This window comes from Diadema antillarum, unplaced genomic scaffold (assembly GCF_040938485.1).
Source record: "Diadema antillarum isolate AM-2024a unplaced genomic scaffold, OU_Dant_1.0 seq00001947_RagTag, whole genome shotgun sequence".
Lineage (NCBI taxonomy): Eukaryota > Metazoa > Echinodermata > Echinoidea > Diadematoida > Diadematidae > Diadema > Diadema antillarum.
Window position 1 is genome coordinate 177,754 of NW_027272607.1, and position 21,491 is coordinate 199,244.

Sequence of the window (21,491 nt, forward strand, 5' to 3'; positions counted from 1 at the left end):
TATGGTGTGGACAGAGTTCACACGCACAACTCCGTTGTCATAAAATGTCATTAATATGGTGTCCCTCTGGTGAAAGGCCTATTATTTTTGTCCGTGTCACAGACAGCTTTCTGTGGAAGTTGTAACCAGTGTTTGTACTAATTACATGTACCTCAACTACACTGTACTTTGTTTTCATGTTGTGTAATGACAATGTAAACTGTGCACTCATTGTATATTATGTACATGGAAAGTTACAGAAATTGACTCTAACAAGATACACACAGATGTCACATATTTAATATTAAAATTTCAAAAAGCAAATTGCCTGTCTCTGTGTATTCATTCATGTTATTTAGCTCATATTCTCTCTGTTTAGTACCCATTGTTGCAAGTCTGGTAGTATCCACAAAATATTGAGTCACAGCCTACCAGATTATAATTACCCTGAAACAGATGAAATAAAAGGCATTAAATGCAATATCAAATCATGTCATCTCTTGGCGGGAAGAAGGAAAAAGGGTTTTTTTTGGACAAAAAAACAAATAGCAAACCCAAAAGATGAAATGTGTAATGACAATGATGATGATGATGATGATGATGGTTTTGCAAGTGGCTAAATTTGTGATCATAGAGTACAGTAACGAATGCAGAAATGGATGCATGCTTGTCGCATTCATGTCGGGATCAGAGTTAATATTTTTGTGTGTTGTTAAATTGGCAAATAGCACCCAACTTGCACTATGTGCCACAATAAAATCCCAGCAAAATATATGGTGTATACAGCATTCATGCTACGACTAAATGCATTAATCAGATATATTAGGTGACTGGGAAGGTAACTTGTGTAAGTCAACATACAAGTTTAAGTCGACAGATTTTAACCAGTGGCATGAATGTCCACTCTTGCAAGGTTTATGGTCACATTCAGTTCAATTCAATCACCAGGTATCACGCATCATCCCATATTTGTGACACAACTGACCAGACACAGTAACAAATGGGCAAGAAAATACAAAATACATTTACATGTACTTTTTTAAATTTTATTTCAAGGTCAACAATGTAACACTTACAGACGAGTGAATGGTGCATTGTGCGTAGAAGCCGGTGATCTTGGAGCAACATTTCCACAAACACATTGTGTTTTTATCTCCTTTTAATGAGTAACCTCAAACTGCATAACCATAACACATTTTACTTTTGCTCCTTGGGAGAAAGATGCAATATACATTTGTTCATAAACAGCTTGTTTCTGGTCATAAAATATAATCAAATATGTACAGGATGGCTTTTTCTCTGGCCATCATAACCAGCGCAATATTTTTTTTTAAAATCAAGAATGTATTTGACTGCACAGATCACTGAATGCTCTAAAATTCCATGTTGTCAAACTTAGCCAACTTTTCCTCTTTTCACAAGTGAGATGGATATTAACTAGATGGAGTTGAGGGGGGACAAAAAAAAAATAAATAAAGGGGATTTGAGTGTGATTACAGTAAACCCCACTTAACCAATCCCGTCCTTGCAAAGTGATGTGGCAGGAATGATCATCTTATCATTACTCTGGCAACTCTGAATTTTACTGCTGGTATGTGAGAAAAACTAGAATGAAACTTATCAACTTCAATGACTCTCAAAAATTTTTTTTCTTCAACAAAACTCAAACAATTTGCCACTTGAGATCATCATTAACTTCAATCTCCTGGAAATGTGTTGCCAATCTGAGGATAATTAAACAATTTAGCAATTCTGTGACCTAAATACACTGGTATATGACCAAAATAGATCCCAATGAGAGACAGGTTTATTCTACCTTTAATATAAAAACCATTATGAAGGAAATTCAGTTCTGTAGCTCACACAAGTTTCATCCAACACAGGAAATTTTGAAAAAACTAGAAATGTCGCTGGCGACTGGTATGCCTCCGCCATAATGCATGATTCTTTTAATAGGTCTATAGTACATGTGGACAATGTGTGATTACATGTTTCACAAAATTGGCAAAATATTAAAATGACATGTTTGTCACAAATGTGTTGAATGTTCACCTTCCTTGACCTAGGTTTAATTGGATGAAAAGGAGAGCATGTATTTGGGGATATAAGGACTTTTATATTTGACTTTGACCCTTTCATAAGTTAATGCATTGAGTAATTTTCAAGGTATGGAGAAAAAGTGCAATTTCTGTATTGAAGAGTAAATTGTTACCATTTTCATCTGGCCTTTGACCCTAAAATTCATAAGAGAATCACTGTCAGGCAGAACATGCATAAATATGTACTAAGTTTCCAGATAACTTGAGCCACTTCTGAGATATGGAAGAAGAAGTACATTGTAAGTTCAGCACTTTCACTTGATCTTTGACCTTTTGACCTTTGACCTTTTTGGCAAAAAACAAAACAAAAACAAAAACATACTTCCCAGAGAATCTCTATTGGGTTAAACATGCATACACCAAGTTTTTAAAAAAAAAAATCCTGCTGGCATTGCATAAATATGAGGGAAATAGTAAAATTTTGAAGTGTTGCCCTTGACCTTTGACCCCTGATCTTTGACCCCATGAACCCCAAATTCCTTAGATAATCACTGCCAGTCAGTACATGCATTAATACTATGTTCCATGAAGATACCTTGAACAATTTCCAAAATACAGAGAAAAAAGTGAAATTCTAACATTTTTACTTGACCTTTTGACCTTTGACCTTTTACTTCATGACCCCAAACTTTCACCAGAGAATCTTAATTGAGTAATACATGTATACACTAAGTTTCAAGAAAATATCTTCAGGCATTGCATAGATATGGGGGAAATAGTGAAATTTTAAGCATTTGACCTTGACCTTTTGACCTTAGACCTTGAGTATGTGCACCCAAAAGTTGATAGGCACAACTTCACCCCCTAATACACATACATGCCAAGTTTCATTAGGATACCTCAAAAGGTTTTTTAGTTACGCAGTCCACAAAATTCATTACGGACGGACGGATGGACGGTAGGACGGACAAGCTGAAAACATAATGCCTCCGGCACCACTGCTTGGCAGAGGCATAAAAAAAGGCAAATAAATAAAAATGGACCGTACATTTTCAGGGGTATCTAGTTTTTAAAAAAAAAAAAAAATTACTTGAGTGATGTACCAGAAATGACAGAGATGAGACATAAAAATATAGAAAATAATTGAATGTTCAGGGCAAGATAAATGTCAAATATACTTTCTTATAGAAAACATTTCTTTCTATATCCACCAGTACTAACTGACAGAATTGTGCATCACAATCTTAAAAATTAACACCCCCTGGCTAGCAAAACATCATTTTGAGATTAACTTTGGAAGTTGTTCGGGTACAGCCCAAGCTATGAATACATTTCAAATCAATTCAGATCTGTAGGATGTTGTGTTGAGGTTGTTTGGGTTTTTTTTTTCTGTGAAAATATTTGCATTCTATCGGTGGATGTGCGACACACTTGGAGATTCCCTTCGAATATGAAAGATATGAGCCCATTTTTTGGCTATAAGGCTCTAACAAGTGTAGTCAAATTTCCAATTCAGCTCAAACTTTCACATTGAAAAATTATTACACAGTGTAAATTAAAGGAGAACCCTTTCTTGAAGTGACTCTGAAAAGACAGAAAAAAAAAAATCCAACAGAATGTATACCATGTCGTCTGAAGTTTTGTAATTTAGTTCAGACGAGACTGACACATATGGAAACATCTCACCTCCTGTGAATGTATGAGCAGTGTTTTGCTCACCAAAGCAATAGGGCACAGGAGTTTGTAAAGCCTTGTCAGCAATTAAGAGTGAAAAGCACAGTAAAACAGATGAAAATCTTTGCTGATTACTCTCAAGTGTCAGATGACGCAAATAAAATCACATATCATTGGACGGAACTCCCATTTTTGTTCCAATCGCATCGTCCGATACTGATTGACACCTGAAACAAAGCTGCCCTGAAAAGCCTACCTGAAAGAGTGAGTGAGTGACCTGAAATCAGGTGTTTCATCGTATGACAACATAGCAGCCTTTGTTTGCATGCTGGAGGGGTAGAGCCTCTTGGGATATCCTGACTGCACTTGCCATATACTACCCACATTCACTCTTCTGTGTCAGGAAACATTTTGACGGTCCTGGCACTTGAGTCTTTCTCCTACTCCAATGCAATTCACTTAACGGTCCATATAAGCAAAGTGCACTACCCCAATCCAAAGTGTCTGTCAATGCGGCATATCGTCTATATCTCTCAAGATTTACCAGGTCATCTAATCTTCCGTTTGATGATTATGACGACTTGAAGCAATACCAACCCTGGTATCGATCTTCTCCTCACGTAGTTTATGTAATATCCTCCAATTCATCTGTGTATCAGAGGAGGACTGAGCAGTCCCTTCTTCAGACGAGTTTTATGATGGGGAAAGTCCGGTGGGTGCCAAAGTCGAATTCAGGAGGGGCCTGTGAGTCCCGCTTGTGGCCCCTGACAAGGAGGCGAAGGACTACCGTGTTGGTCTTGGCCACCCTGATCAGACTGACAATCTGCAAAGGAGAGATGTAATGTTCCATAGCAATGTCACTTATTATCATCATATCACTATCATGCAAATCATCATCATCATCATCATCATCATTATCACTATTCACTTTTGCTATCATTATCAACATCATCATCATCATCATCATCACTATAATCTTATCATTACTATCTTCCTTATCAGCATCAGCTTCATCACCACTGTTATTACTATTTGGAATTGCATGCTCTTTGACATTTCATAGAGTGGTTTCTGAATATCTCACAAAACATTAAAAGCTAAATCCTCACCTCAACCAGAACTGTACACACTCTTTAAGTAGACTATCTAACAAAGCTAACAGTAACACAGGGACAAAACAAAATCAAAGAGGGGTGGAGAGGGGGCAACAAAGAGATAGGGGGAAAAATGATTTCCTGTTACTTGTTGGCAGGGGAATGTCATGAGCATAAATGCCCAGTCCTCTTGCATGAAATATTTTGATTACAGCTATATGTGTGCCATATTCTGAATGGCTCAAAATCAAGCTGCATTTGGTTGTAGTCAGCTTTTGGTTAATTTTGCCATTACATTTTCTAATTCACAGTCAATTTTAAGTGTTGGCTCTACTCTACCGATGGAGCAGGGCATGGCAAGAAACTTTATTTAAATACAACGTGTGGTCTTCACAGCTTCAATTTCATAGATGTATTGACATAGCCTGTTACTAAAAGAGGGCTACTATTACAACTGTACGTCACAACCTGGTTGTTCCTACCTCAGGGCCCTGGTTTGAAACCTTGTCAAAGAGTTCGGCAGCATGGGCAAAGAGCTCCGAGGAAGTGCCATAGAGGGCAACCGGGCTGGGCACATTGTCCCCCTTCCTGGGGTTGGTGATCTCACAGAACTGGTCGTATTGCACGAGGGGTGGAGTCAAGATGTTGGTGAACGCTCCAAAGCGGTGCTCAAAGCGCACCCGCTCGTTGTCGAACTCTGAGTTGGGCTGCTGAATCTTGCCGTCTAGTCTGAAACCAACAACTGCCTGCATTTTGGTAGGGTGTGAGAACAAGGAAACATGTGTGAAGTTTGGGGTGCATGGTCAAAGTGACAGAGACGGCAGTACGAGACAGGCTTCTGTTCTCATGGCATGCAACTTAAGTTACCTATCTGACTTCACTCTCTTTTTTTTCTTCAGGAGACCAACACAAAAGACACAGGTACATGAAAGATGACATGTTTTGGAACAAGCAGCATTTTAGATTTTTTTTCTTGAGAGACAGGTAGGGATCAGAGCATTTTTTTTTTCCTTTGGGGGGAGGGGGGAGGGGGGAGAGAGAGAGGGTCACACCTGAAGCCACAAAGTTAGAGTTGCATATACAATACCAACAACAGAATTAGTTTTTATTTGTCACTGCCATATCATATCCATATCTACATGCGGCTGTATAATGCAGGAGCCTATGTATACCTAGAAAGAAAAATTAACATGAAGAAAATTTGAACCAATAGTACTGGACAGAAAAAATAATATAACAATATACTGGCAATATTCTCAATGTCCTCATTGATCCTACAGTGCAACGTGATTTGCAGTAAATTTCTGTCTTCCATGTGCAGGCAGTGCCAACAAGTTGTAGGGAAGCACACATGCAAAATGAACAGTTCATTGGTTAGGACAATTGTAAAGCAATAACTCCCAATGAATCAAGTACTCATGAAGGTTTGAAACCCCCCGTGGGAACGGCTGCATACCTTGTAGTAGCCTGAGCATAGGGCCTGAAGCGCCTTGCTCAGGGCCAGCTCGCGCTCCAGCGGCCGCGACCTCTTGCGCTTGCCCTTCTTCTTGTTGCTGCGACCTTTACCCGGGGCCTCGGCGTACTGGGATTCGTGGTCCCCCAGCATGCTGTCCGCTTGGCTGAGGGTCGAGATGAACCAGGCGTACAGGAAGTCAGAGAGGTACCTGGGATACAATCACAGTAACAATTTACACTCACTGAAGTTATTTATCTACAGTAATATCTGGAAACACGGTACAATTCACCATTTCACTCCATGGACTAATCTAGGGAGAAAATTAGAGAAATATCAGTTCAGGCTATGAATGTCTGATACGCTGGCTTAGAATGCTAGTAAGATTTCACAAAGGGCTCAAATTAATGAAACAAAATTGTACTGTACCTTATGAAACACTAACAATGAAGAGAAAAACATAAACTTTGGTTTCTGAGACATGACTGGTTTTAGTAGCGGGCTATGACAATGTGTATAAACACCATATGGCTTAAACTGTCTTATCAATGATATGTTGTTTATTAAACTTTCCTTCGAATTCAAAATCAATCAACAGTTCACCACTTCGAACTACCATTAACAGCTTTACAGTGTTCACCTGATAACTGGGATCTGCTTAACCAATTGAGGATGGACTGATTTTGCTACAACATGCATTTCCCATAGACACCTGCCATAGACACAAGCACTATAGCTGGGTTTTTGTTTCATCTTCAAATGGTAAATTATGCCTTTAAAGATGCCAGCCTCACCAAAAGATGTAGTGGTATTCGTGGATGGCATAAAGCTCCAGCTCAAAGCCCGACAGGACATACTGGATCATAGTGCGCAGCGTGTGGTACATCACCCAGCAGCTGAAGGATGCCTCATACGTCTTCTTGATCTCTGCCTTGGACATCAGAGTGTGCAGGTTGGCGTCCACTTTCTCTGCCTGCATCGGTCCAGCGGAAGAGAGTACATTCCACAGGGAAAATTACAAGTACACAGGTTAGCAAAGCTCGAAGATATGAATAAGAATTTGAGAATAAAACATATGACTCAAACAATATAAATATGCACACTCAAATGCAAATCCACAAATATATTCATACACACATTCACACAAACATACAGACATACTCACACACAGAATTGTAAATGTAAATCATTTGTTAATACTCTTGACAAAACATAAATTCATATATTCATATAATCATAGATACACACAGTTGATACACACATACATACATACATTGTACATACATGCATGCATGCATGCATACATAAATACATACACATGGACACATATGCAAACATACAAGCAGACATACACAGACATACATACGTATTACATACTGTATGAATTGTACATGTAAATCGTATTGAAACACTGCTGGCATACTATAAGTACAGTGTATTTACGGCAGCCCATATTCTCCACCCTACACAGAATGATTTTCACATAAAACCTGCTAATTTTCCAGGAAAAGCAAATGGGAGACTTTTAATTCTTATTTGTAAAAAAAAAGCCAAAAAGAAAACACCCAAACCCCCCCCCCCCCAAAAAAAAAAAAAAAAAAAAAAAAAAAAAAAAAACATGTCATGATCAGCTCTGTCCAGCAGTTCACAGTACATTATCAAGTCAACCATGATATGGTGTGGTAAGGTGTGGTCAAAAAAAGAATGACAGAAGTAGAAATAGAGAGTCTACTTTTAAAAATACCACTATCACACCATATGGATATAATTTCATTTCATTGAGATCAGTGGGATATAAGCTGGCACAAAAAGAAAAAAAGAAAGAAATACATATATCTGACCTGGTCTTGAAGGGCAGCCAGTTCCTCCAGGAGTTGTCCAAATTTGTCCCTCTGTCGGGCCCGGTTGTGACCATGGATCTGGACCAAGGAACACATGGGCTGCAAAAGGGGAGGTGGACAAATACAAGGTCACTTTCAGGTAACAATTTAACATGACAAGATTGGATGCTGTGTAGACACCTACTCTCATAGTAAAATGTACAAAGACTGGGATATCTACACGTACATCATATACAGAAATCCTAATGAGGGTCAGAAATGTACAAGTTGTAGCATCATTCAAAATAATGCATGTCAAAGGTCAAGTGTCTGTGTGTACTGTAGGGTGCATGTGTGTCTCTGTATGTGTGATCATGTTGGCATTTTGTGTACAGTAGGCAGTTTGAATCATATATTGTGTATTGTGTATTGTGTTTTGTGTATTAATTCCGTGCTTTGCACCATTGCATATGTGTATTGTGTATTGTGTATTGTGTATTGTGTATTGTGTGTTAATTCCGTGCTTTGCATCATTGCATACGTGTATTGTGTATCGTGTATTGTGTATTGTGTATTGTGTATGGGGTACTGTTTGTGTCTTGTCTGTATCCTGGCATACTATCATGCTGTAGGGGCTGGTATATATCCTGTAAAAGAATGTTGCTCACACCGAGAGTTGATAAATATACACAAAGAGTTGTTTGCACAGTTAAGCCTACCATGAACTTTGGCTTCGCTTCCTGTAACAATGAGTCTGTAGCAGCACGTACCCCGTTAGTCTGACTATAAGTCACCGGCCGAGAGAGGGAGCTATTTCAATCGGTATTATATAATCTTGTTACTCTCTCCGGACGCTCCCCGATGGCAAAAGAAGAATCAAAAGAGCTAATTTTTGCTGACCAGTCCTTTGACCACGGTTATGTAAAAAGGTACACGTAGGCTTATCCCATAATACTTGCCACGTAGCCCCCTTTCCCTAACATTAACCGTGGACATAGCTTTTTCTCTGACTCTGGCTCCTCAACCTCCAAAGGAGATGGACATAGACCATCGCTCTCCTGCGTCCGATACAAAAGGGAGATGTAATATTATGCTTTACAGAGTCAAGTCCATCCCGTATTGAGTCAGTTTTACATTGTACTATAATTCTTGGAGTTCATACAATACACCACATCGGTGAGGTGCATGTTTCAAGCAACATTAATTCTAAATAGTTGTGGAACAATTACTACGAAGATGAGATGCCTTCCTGTCATACTTGCGGACGCTGCATGAGGCTTGCATCAAAGCTCATCATCTCGCATCTCCTCCCATCGACAACCCCGTCGTCAATGACTAAGGATGAACTTCATCTATGTCCAGCTCACCACGAATTAGCGTAAATTTATTGTGCATCTCCAAGTGGGATCGCATCCTTAACAATCGATGTCAACGCTATTGATGTGAGTGCCGGGCGACGACGAGGCGGCGAACACCGGTCCCGTTCCAGACAGTACGTGTACACGTCAGCATCTCGACCCGGAGTTCATCGTGGCAGTGCGCACTGCAGTTCGCGATCGCGATTGAGGTCCCCTTTGGAGAGTGACGTGGCCGCTATTTTACGCTGGAAGCGACTTGGGACTCTGTTCGGACTGTCGCGGTGGTTCGTAACTTATGCACCCTTTTATTTGTATTACCGCTCCTAATAATTATAATCATATGTATGTCCCCTCAATTTTAAGACCTCCTTTTAAACGTTTTGACCAAATATAATTTGGTGTGATTGCTCATGGAGAGTCGTAAATAACCAATACACTGATTGATTCATATTCTGGGGGAAATACCCTATAATTATCACCTGCGTGTGATATAATGATGTACACGACAATAAAGCGTGTATAGTATTGAAACTTAAATATTCTGTTGTCAACGCCCGTTATTACAATTAGTAAATCGAGTCGAATCACAACTCAAGACGTTGGAATATGGCTGTATGATGAGAGTGTGTTTGGTGTGTAGTTTGTTACACAACAAAAATAATATCTTGCCACATTAACACGCCCCGAGGCCTACCTTCCAACAAGTCATTCCAGCGATCTAACACTTTGCCAAGTTTTTAATGGGCTCCACTCAATACCAAGGGATGCAAACAACGGACATATTTACTTCTGACTAAGTTCCGAGAACATTGCAAGCATATCCTAACGCTCTTGCAATGCAGAGGTACGAACAATTGGTGAACAGCATCTCTGCAATAATTTGTTGATAAATCCCGAATGGGAAATGACAGATAATCGTCTGCAGAAGGCGACTTGCTACACCCACCCTCAGGCATCCCAACGGTGTCGGACCTACCCTGACAGCATGCAGACCCATTGCAATAGTAATTATAATGATGATGATGATGATGATGATGATAATCATAATAATATATTTTCATATAGTGCATTTTAGATTTGACAGAACTCTCAATGCACTTTACATCCAAGATAATACTTTATTCTCCACATAAGACCCAACCTCAAGCATCCCAACGGTGTCGGACCTACCCTGACGGCATGGAGAAGCAGGGAGTCTGCCAGCTCCTTGGCCTGGGCGTTGTTGTAGATGGGCGAGCGCTGGGCTAGCACAGGGGGGCAGACGAAGCCCCTCATGGCGTCTCTCAGCGCCTCCTGCACCAACTCGACCCCAAACACCTTCTTGTTGTTGTACGGCAGAAAGGTCTGCTGCAGGACGGAGCGGGACAGGACGCAGGGGCAGTGCTTGCTGAACTCGGCAAAGAAATCCTGATGCATGAAGGAGAAACAGAATGCGATAAAGAGGGATAATGCAGCTCATAGAATATATCTTCATGGGTATAGATGTATTTGGTTACTCCTGGTAAGCTATGCAGTTGTACAACATGTTATTGTGAAATATATCAATGTGGCTGACATATTTTGGTATCAATATCAATCTTCTGCTTTCTCCTATACACTTACAAGACCTTCATAGAGTTACCACACTGACACAGAGTAAGATTGTCAGAGGAATATTCCTGTTAATTTCTACAGGAATCTAAACTCAGATATCTCTCTCCTTGTAGATTTACCATTGTCTTGAAGTATCAAAATTCGCTCTTACCACAATGGAATGAAAGGAGGTCACGCTGGTGACCTCGCAGACCGTCCTTAATCTGGAAACTAGCCCTTCAAAGTAGGTTATTGCATCTTGCCGGCTGATGATCTTGGCGTAGCGAGGGAAGGTCGGAGGTAGCAGACGCTGGTTGACCAGGGGCTCAAATCCCATCATATTTGGGTAGTCTGAAAAACAGGAAGGAAAGAATGACCACTGGGTGCTGTCCATTTAGTTCAAAGGCTTTGCAGGCACATGCAAGAGTGAAACAGAGGCATGTTACCTGCAATTATCATCACCAAAAAAAATGACTGAAATTTACAGAGGATGTTGGGCAGCTCCAGATTTCTCCCAGTTTTTAAGACAATTACCAGCAAATGGTGCCAAAGAGAACACAAAGAGCTTAACCCATTGAGGACGAGTCCCGAATACACTCAGGCAGGTGTCTATGGGAAATGCGTGGTGTAGCAAAATCACACCGTCCTCAACGGGTTAAACTCATCTCCAATGGGATGCCAGCCTTACAAAGAGTACCTCTGGATGGCTTCAGGTTTCGAGTCTTGATTAGTACCTCCACAAGAATTTTGGGTGATGTTTCTCTAATGGGTTTTCACTTTGACACATTATATCTCAAATTTTTTTCAATTTCAATTCTTTTTCATGTCATTATTGTGCACTAAAAAGCATCAGTCAATGTCTATTATTATCGTGATTTCAGTATTATCATTTGATTCATCATTACAGTCATTATTCCAATCCATCTTTTTACTTTCACCACAGTTACAACTTGGCGATATCATTCCTCATCATCACTACTAGTTTTGTCTTTTATCATGTCATCACTATTTCAGCACCATCTTCATCATCATTTTACACATCATCCTTATTACCATCACCATCAATATCACCATCAATACCATCCTTATCATCCCCATCATCAGCATCACCAGCATCATCATCACTATCACCGTCACCATAATCCTCATAATCATCATTATCATTATCATCCTTATCATAATCATTATCAATATCATTAACATTATCATCATCATAACCCTCATCATCACCATCATCTGACCCTTGGATAGGACATTAAATGGAGGTCCCGTGTGTGTGTTAGCCACCACACACGCACATAAAAAGATCCCACTTCATTCATTCATCGCAAAGAGTCACTGTCACCATAATCCTCATTATCATTATCACTATCATAATCATTATCAATATCACTATCAATACCATTGTCATTATCATCATCATCATCATCATCATCATCATCATAACCCTCATTATCACTACCACCATCATCACCACCATCATCACCATCATGATCATCATCATCGTCATCATCGTCATCATCATCATCATCATCATCATCACCATCACCACCACCATCATCATCATCACATGCTTGGAGCAGACCTGGTGTGGCAGGCAGCTTCTCGCTGGTCTCTAACTCTGTTTCCAGGGGATTTCCCAGCTCCACGGTCTTCTCTATGACAGGCAGGAGGTCCTGGGCTAAGAGTAAGAGCTTCCTGGCCTCCTCAATGCTCTGTTTGACCTGGGAAGTCACAAGGATGCAGAAAATCAGGGCATCCACACAGGATTCCTTTGATGTTGGCATTCATAGAATTCATTTTCACCACACACATACAACCGACAAGTGCATGGCTGTGCAATTCTTGATGCAGTAAATGTTACATTCACTGATTTCAGGGCAACACAACTTGTTCCTGGGCAGCATATTAAAGTTAAGGTTGAAGGGCATCTTCCCTTTAACACTTTGAATGATCCCTGATGTGTTAAATTGCATAATCACAAAGCATACCTATTCACTACATTATTTATGAAGTTACATCATTTATGACGGTGCGACCTTTCAAAATGAAAATGCCTTGTTACCTGCTACCTTGTTATCATTAAAACTGACAACAGCCAAGTCCACGCAAAGATATCTTGCACAAGGTCTTACCTCTCTCTTGTTGAATGCCAACAGTGCAGAGTAAAACATCCTGCAGAATTTGATTCTGGAGACAACACCTACACATTGTTCATGCTGCAAAGACAAAATGTTTAATATGATTATGACTCATTCTTGCACTGTTCATTGTCAAAGATACTGATGTACAGCATTTGACCAAGACCATTTTGAAGTGTGTCCCCTCCTCTTTTTTATATTCCTCTTTCCTCAAAGTTACGGCATACTCTAATGAATAGAAAATTTATGATTTTTTTTTTTAAATGCTTACATATTTTACAATTTGTTATACAGGATAGATTTCAATAGTATTAGTTATACGAATGGAAACAAACCTTTCTTCTTCCTATTTTTGAGAGACATTATTGTTTTTATAGTACTGAATCAAGCTGTACAAATACACTTTGTAAGGAGCAACCTCAGATACAGTCATCAAATTCAAAACAGAAGAACAAAATTCTTCCAATTTACTATACCTCTCAATTTACATTGGAATAAAGTGCACCAAGCGACAGTCTTTGTAAGAACACTGCATTCATGATGAGCAGATAGAACAGATAGTCAAAAGCAATAGAATTAAGACTAACCTCCAGTTCTGTGGCAGTATCTCTGTCTTCACCCTGCCTTGCTCTTGTACTCTACGAAATAATGAAGATTCATGATCATTTGACAGGAAACATTATCAGGTACTTAATTTCAGAGAACTTTCGTCAGTCTAAGACATCTGGGGATTTAAATCACTATGAGACAAAAGCAACTACGTAAAACTGTTGCTAGCTGTTGCTGGAGCAATTCTGAAGCACTGTCCTAGAGCACCTTAAACTTATAGGCCTGTCTCCTTGGAAGTTGGAACTGCTTCCAAAGCACTCCTCCTTCCCGTATGAAATGGGTGACAGAACAGTCAAAGAAGTGTGTAGAAGTATATCATAGCCCTTTACAGTATTATTGATACACAGTGCAGCAGGAGCTATTAGTCTTGGGCTAAAAACTGAGTATAAATCAGGGCTGCCAACATTTACACATCAAAATCAGGGCGGTTCCAAACGGCTACTGCAAAACACAATTTTTTTCTCAGCATGAAATTTTCGTGAATTGGAGACGACGGCCTTTTCCGCGGCATGAAATTTAAGATAGTTGCCTCTAACATTCAATGTGTATAGTGTAGACAAGAACTTTCATGTGCATTTTGATTTTGCGAATCTTGGCTCTCTCAAAATTTGCAAAACTAAAATGCACGCGAACATCCCTCATTTTACAGTATCAATGAATTTCTTACATGTCTTTGCTACATGCCTCTCAGCACGCAATTGTAATAACTCAAATCAGGGGGGCTTTCTTATTGTCTAGACATGACCAAATATTTGATATATCTGATTCACTGAGCCTCCCACAAAATCAAGAAGACTTGGCAAATCTGATACTTTGATATATTGTGACATCATTGCATTCTTTGTGTACCATTATCTAGCTGTCAACTCATTCAGCACATGGTGAGCGTGGAAATAGGGTCAGTGGCCATGAATCTACACACATCTTCAACTTGGGCAGTACAGTCCCAGCTCAGGCTATACAATATGTTGTTCCCTCTAGGACCATGAAATATCATGTGATTATCTCCTCTGCAGTAGCATGTGACATTCTGAATGTCCACACGGGCAGCAGGTGGCCGATTCTTACTCGAACTTTCCTGTTGTACTCCTCCTCGACTTCTTTCAGCATTCCCACCACTCTCAGCTCTGTCACATTGTGGGCGAGCTTGAAGCCATATGTCATTGACTGGAAGTCCTCCTGCACAGGTGTTAAACAGATAACAACTCTGTGAAAAGTCAAACTTCAACACCTTTGGCAAGATGTGCAAAGTGTATGAAAATAAGCCTGATGAGACTGTTTCATAATACCATTTCTCTGTCATTTTGAACAGCTGGTAAGCATAATTCTGAATCAATGCAAACAACTAGTGTCAATTACCTGATCATTTAAGACTTGTGTTACAGTTAAGGGCATAAAAAAATCAAAAATATGAAGAAAAAAAAAATCATCCACTTGCCAAATGGGAGTTAGGGCACAGGGCAAACACTCAATAGCAGACACGTACACAATCATTTTTCTGGCCCAAAAGCGAGTTTTAGTTGCACCGGTCAGGTGAGAAGAACACTGAGAAAACTGCTCACTCTATTTTGTCTCACTCTTCTCCAGTGCTCACCATACAGCAGTAGAATATATTTACATCAACTCCCCTGATTCTGTGTTTTTTCCCTTCCAAATTGACTTCAAATTTGCCAAATTGACTGACCTCTTCAAAGACTCCCGCCCTCATGACCTTGTCCTTGATGCACTCAACAAGCTTCAAGGTGACCAGAGAGAAGGCCCTCAGACACCTGTCGTCGATCAGCTCAGGGTTGTGGGTGTAGAGGTTGGTGAACACGGTCTGCGCCAGCGAGTGTCCCTCCAACCACGTTGCCTGGGCAACAACAGCCACGGTGTTGTTTGAAAGTTTGCACGGTGATGCAAATGAGAAAGAGAGGTTTGCGGTAACACCACATAGTGTTACCACAAATCCTCTCTTCTTTAACAGCAAAGGTGTTTACCCAACAGAAACGCATAACACAAACAGAGGCACAGACACATTACCCCATTGCCTCCCTATTCACTTGTTTATTTTCTATTTCTTTGTCAATCTTTTTACTTAGGGTTGAGATGTACTTTGTAATCTTGTTGCTCCTCTTCAATGTGCTCACATAGAAGAGTGCTTCAAAGCAAAATTCCTAAATGTCTTGTAAACATTTATTCCTCAATTATGGTTATCGTACTGATCTAAGCGAATACAACATCAAAGCAAAGCGAACAGAAGACTTCCAAAAAAGGTATCAGTTTCTCAGCACACAAAACAAAGACACTAGAGGTATGCAGTATAAGGGACAAGTTCTTGGCTTATATGCCATGTCTATTTATCCCCCTTCCAAGAATGGCCTTAGTGTGTCCTGTATTCCACTGGCACTTTAGAGATTGTTATTTGTAATTTCAAACTCATCAGAAATAAACTCAAGTGATGAAGCACGAGACAGTGAAATTTTGTATTACATTGTAATTTCCTTTCTCCCCCTTCTCATACTTAATCTTCTACATTCAATTAGTCATACCTTCTGGTGAGGTTCACAAATGTTTTACATGGAAAAATCAGAAAACCTGACCTTTGCAATGATATCTCACGGGAGATCCACCTACGTATGATAAAATAGGTATACTATGCCCACTTAGTTTATTTGTAAGTGTGCATGTTCCAGTGGAGGGGATGTAAGAAATCACTCTTACCATGCATGCAAATGTCGTGTCCATTATTCCGATGAGTTCGCCGTTGGTGAGGTCACTGACCTTCGTTCTCCCAGCATCCACAGACTGCTGCAGGTTGAGGACCTTGCGCCCGGCCTGGTTGCACATCATGCCCGCATCCATCTTCGGATCCATCATCTCAATGGCCGACATGGCCTCAAAGAGACCAAAGCTTTGGTGGCAAACAACCATAGAAAATGGCACCAGTTTAAAACGTAACTCATCTGCTATTTTTCTCTCTGATTTGACCAAACTTCCAGCTCTTCTTCCTTCTTCCTTGCATTGTTATTTCTCTTGCATCCTCTCTTTAAATATTTTTTTCTTTCTCCATACTGTGCACATATTCACAACACTTTTCAGAAGACTTGTAATTTCCAAAAGCCAAATCTGATGATAAAAATCTGTGTTTGCCTTTCCTTTTCAGATTCCTCATGAAAGGCATATCAGGCCAGCTCTTTCATTACATCAGTAAGTCTTTAAAAATGACAGGCTTTGACTTGACCCACAATGCAATGATATATTTCTGTTTTTACAAGTTAGTCATCTTTTCATCTTTTGATATCAAATATTAAAGGGTGAGTACAGTTCTGGTTGAGGTGAGGATTTAGCTTTTAACGTTTTGCTTGATGAAAATCGGTTTTGAGATGGCTGAGATATCCCAAAACAAGGCGAAACAAAGAGATCCTAATAAAAGGCGTGGCCTCTCGCCTTTTATTATTATCATTTTTTTTTGTGTGTGTGCATATCTCAGCCATTTGAAAACCAATTTTCATCAAATAAACATTGAATCCTTCTTAAAATTACATGCTCTTTCCTATTTCATAAGAGATTTCTCATTATCTCACTTATCAATGTTATAAACCTGAATCCCCACCTTAACCAGTACTGTACAGTCTCTTTAATGTAAAAGTGAGCATTTATTAATGTGAAGGTAAAATAGGCGAGACATACATATGAAGGCGTATCCTCTTTCTTGAATAATGAACATCTCAAAAATAAAATTTGATGGATGTTGAGAGGGTTTGCAAACAGAGAGCATCTATTTAAAACACAGCACTGCTCTGAGTTGAAAAACAAACAAACAAACAAACAAACGACAAACAATGCAGAACGAAACCTACATGGAGTCATGGAGAAGCTCCCCAAGCTTGAGGTATGAAGATGCCTCATTGAACTCTTCAGTGATATTCTTCCAATTCCTGGGAACATCTTGTCTACCTGAAAGAAGCAAGACAGAGTAAAGGGATGAGACATGAGAAGCAACGGAAAAGAGAAACAAAGAAAGAAATAATAATATTTTCTAACTGAAGTTTCTCCTAAACACTAAATTGTATTAAAATATTGCCAATTCATCTGTCATTATTTTTCTATTGGTGCTTTTTGTCATTGCTGTTTTATTTGTCTGTTTGGTGAATTCCACACAATAATTCTATGGATAAGGATACTACATTGTATAATCGTTGTGGGGGGGGGGATGATAAATCAGAATTCATTTCCCACTTTCATTTCTAATGCTCTTTCACCTTTTGAGGAATGCACTGTTTAGGGGAAAAAAAAGCAAATAAGACACAAAAGCAAGGAATCACAGGAAAAAAAGACTCAAATTCACTTTAAACATTTCATCATATTCAGGGACAACTTCTATAAAAAAAAAAATGTGTAAAATACCAGTACAGAATTCTCCTTCAATCTTTCAAGTAAGATTTGAGGCAAAAGTCAACTATGTGAACCATGCTGCGAATTTCTCCTCTCTGTACATCAACTACAAGTTGAGGTTCCTTTTTGCTCTTTTTTTTTATTACTATTTCTTCAAATTAAAAGTAGGAGCCTTAGCCTTCATAGACTAAGTTTCACTGTAGAACATCTCTGAAAGTGGAAGGTACTGTAGGACCTACTGCACATAAACTGGTAATGGAAATACCACTCCAATTGTATACCAGTATCACTGTCAGCATTTTATGACTGTGCCTGATAGCCAGCAAGTTCGTGCAGTTTTGTTGCATTGCTAGAAGTCAAAACTATCAAGAAAACCTCAAGGCATTTCAATCATTAGCAGTTGAAAAAAAAGGGCTCAAGCATATTTTGATGTCTCATTTCACTTGGCCAATCAGATATCCTTTCAATGATTTCAATTTCTCGCTGTTTAACTGTTTTGCTGAGAGTGAAATACATCCGAATCCTCTCATTTAGATTAAAGATCAATTCAATGAACACATACTAGGCAAATGATGAGTGAAAGCACAGCCATCATGTTCATCAAAGGGGTCAGCTGGTAAAGGCCTTTCTGAACTGGAATGACAAAAGCATATAAATACAAATCATCTTACAGACATTCAAAGTGTGATTTCATTCAACATTCAATTTGACAATTAGAAAAATATTATGAACTGAGTGAAAAGCAGAAGTTTTTTTTTTCAGAATCTCGAATCAAATCTGAATGAAATTTGAAACTTTCACATGTTTTCACCGAGTAGTGATATTGGTGGCAGCCACATTATTGGAAAGTGAAAAAGACAATGATGTCATAACTTCATAACTCTGCAAAAGGCATGTACACTTAAAACATGACATCTAAATCATGTTTTGGAATGATAATTTATACAAGTTGTATGATTTCTAGTACCGGTATTAATATTTCCCCTTAATAAGTTATTGTTAGTACTACATTTAGGTTTTGAAAGTCTTCAGTAATAAGATCAATGCATAAAGTACATTTTACTCTAACTATACACAGCCCAGTCACTGTAAGTAGCGACAGGGCTGTACAGTCATGACCCACAACCACGAAGAGAGTTCAGCGATCGCATGCAATCGCTTTAAATTTTCATACTTTTAGATAATTTTTTTGTCACCTAAAACTCATCTGATGCAAATCTTCAATAATGAGACTTCATATCTATGCTATCAATATTGAAATGCACATTTTTCAACTTACCGATAATGATGATTATATGCGGCACTTGCGAACAGTACATCTGTTCACTCGACTTGAATGCACTTTTAAAGGTCACGCTGTCGACCGTGCATGCTGCTACCAAATAGCGCACGCACAAAATAGATCGCTGCAATTCGAGCCAAGCAAAAGCACGCATAATTTGCTGAGTAGTCAACTTGCCATTTTGAATTCTGCAACGATGAACCCCAACGGTTGGGGACTCCTGCGCTGTTCTACTGCGCTAGAAAGTGCCATTTTTTGTTCAATGGACTTAATGTGGGCTCTCTATGGACTTATGAACCTTCTGTACTACAAGCATGGACTTAACATGAGTAACGTATACATTTTTCTATAAGAAACATATAAATTTTCATTAGTTTTGTAGTTGTGTTGTGCAACAGTAGGGTAGTTTTATTTTGTTTTTATATTGCTGTCTTGTGTATTTTCTGAGGGTCCCATATCGTACAAGCTCTGCTTCTTAGTGGGACCCTCCACTTCCATCCTCATCCTTAGTTGACTTGTATTATACGCTTTATGTATATATTAACAAAGATGTAATTGCATCTACTTCTCATTTTCATACGTACCTTGTCAAATTATGTTCTGCAAGTATTACAAATATCCTGTACATATGCAACGTATATAATTTCTTTGTTTATTTGATGGAAGTGAAAATAAAGTTGAATCTTGAATCTTGAACTTGTGGTTCCCCACTTTGAAGGTGCGTGCCTGGACTGTCAGATGCTGTATTCACACAGTGTACTAACACTAACAGCATCTGGTTGGGCTAATTTTACTCTTTAACTTATATCATATAAAGAAAGGACAGTATTAAAAAAGATTCACAACACAGGTCTAACAGTTAATAGCAGACTTGTGTAATTACATTTGCATGTTGCTGCAACTAATAAATCTATCACTGACAATTCATGACAACACATGAACCTTCAAAGTTCAAAATTCCATCACGCATCACTTCCCATATTGGATAGAAATAGAATCTAGGTCTGATCTTGATGAATCCTCTGCCATTTTGGTCCTCTCTGATTTTATTCTAATCTGATTTTGTGACACTACATGTCTGCGTGAAAAAAAAAAGAAAAGAAAAGATGATACTATAAAATGAATGATTCACTAGTCACACTGCTACAGTGCTAGCGAAGATCAGAGTGAGGCAAATTACGCTGATTCAAACGTTCACTACTCATCATCCAAATCATGGCCAAGCCCAAGGCCACTGATTTGATGAATGGACTATATTGTTGTTGTTATTTTGATTTTAGGCGCGTGTCATATATTGTTGCTGTTGGTTTTAATAACTCAGAATTGAGTATTTACGCCAATCAATGGCATACTCGACTCCTAGCCTCGGCTTCTTCGTCGTGTCATATCTGAACAAGATGACTTCTAAAGTGGGAATTATGTCCACTTCACAGCGTAAAATACTTACTGACTACGTGTAACGCCATCGGCCTGATGCGCTTGATTTCACGGGATCTTCAGGAGGTTTGTGTAGTTTCCGATCCGTGAAGTTCCAGTCCAAGTCATCAAGCTATAACTTTATAAGTCAAGGTCATGGGGGTCAATTGTCACCTGATAGAGTTGGATGTGTCAGTCAGGTGACCCCCTAGTCAGGTTAAAGTCACAGTCCGGGTCTGGTTAAGGTCGTGAGGTACAGTAAATAGGAGGGGAAGTCAAAGCCGACCATCCCCCAAAACCAAATCCCACTACACTTCTCTGGATAAAGTTACATGTAAATAAACGCATGGGACTACACGTTTTCGGAGGCCGTCGAATCGGCAACTCGCGTTGTAAACTTCTATTAGCACTAATTATGCTGTCAATATGACTCTTAATACCCAGAAAGAAGTGGAGCACATAATTGGGTAAAGAATTCGGCTTCAGCCGTTTATAAAACTGGAACATTGAGAGATTAATAAGGTGATTCTTACCCAGATTCGGTAACTTGTATCCCAGTCTGCCCGCTCATATTGGCCATATTCATCTGGAAATAGCTAGCAGCCAGTTAGACTTGCGCTAACGGAACCGAGAGGGCGTCTTTTCGTTTAAAGATCAGTAGGCGATCTTCGTCGGTA

At 39.3% G+C, this 21,491-nt stretch overlaps 1 protein-coding gene across 1 annotated transcript; it reads right to left on the reverse strand.

The window, feature by feature from the left end:
- Positions 1-4,374: 4,374 nt before the first annotated feature.
- On the reverse strand, positions 4,375-21,385 carry LOC139713309 (N-alpha-acetyltransferase 35, NatC auxiliary subunit-like). The gene is made up of 16 exons (XM_071625054.1): positions 21,348-21,385; positions 18,679-18,749; positions 17,582-17,678; positions 16,443-16,632; positions 15,424-15,591; positions 14,808-14,918; positions 13,718-13,768; positions 13,125-13,208; positions 12,575-12,713; positions 11,162-11,340; positions 10,588-10,824; positions 8,081-8,179; positions 7,034-7,212; positions 6,243-6,450; positions 5,269-5,532; positions 4,375-4,515 (listed from the first exon to the last, which is right to left on the reverse strand). Exons 1-16 carry the CDS (start codon positions 21,383-21,385, stop codon positions 4,375-4,377), a joined length of 2,256 nt encoding a protein of 751 aa, XP_071481155.1.
- Between the last annotated feature and the right edge of the window lie 106 nt (positions 21,386-21,491).

What these genes read in the sequence shown, in the direction of transcription:
- LOC139713309 (XM_071625054.1), bottom strand. Translation starts at nt 21,385, where the DNA reads ATGAGCGGGCAGACTGGGATACAAGTTACCGAATCTGG. An exon ending in AGTACAACAGGAAAGTTCGA is followed by an intron (nt 13,769 to 14,807) that starts GTAAGAATCGGC and finishes ATTATTTCGTAG; the next exon opens with AGTACAAGAGCAAGGCAGGG. An exon ending in TTTCAAACCAGGGCCCTGAG is followed by an intron (nt 4,516 to 5,268) that starts GTAGGAACAACC and finishes TCTCCTTTGCAG; the next exon opens with ATTGTCAGTCTGATCAGGGT.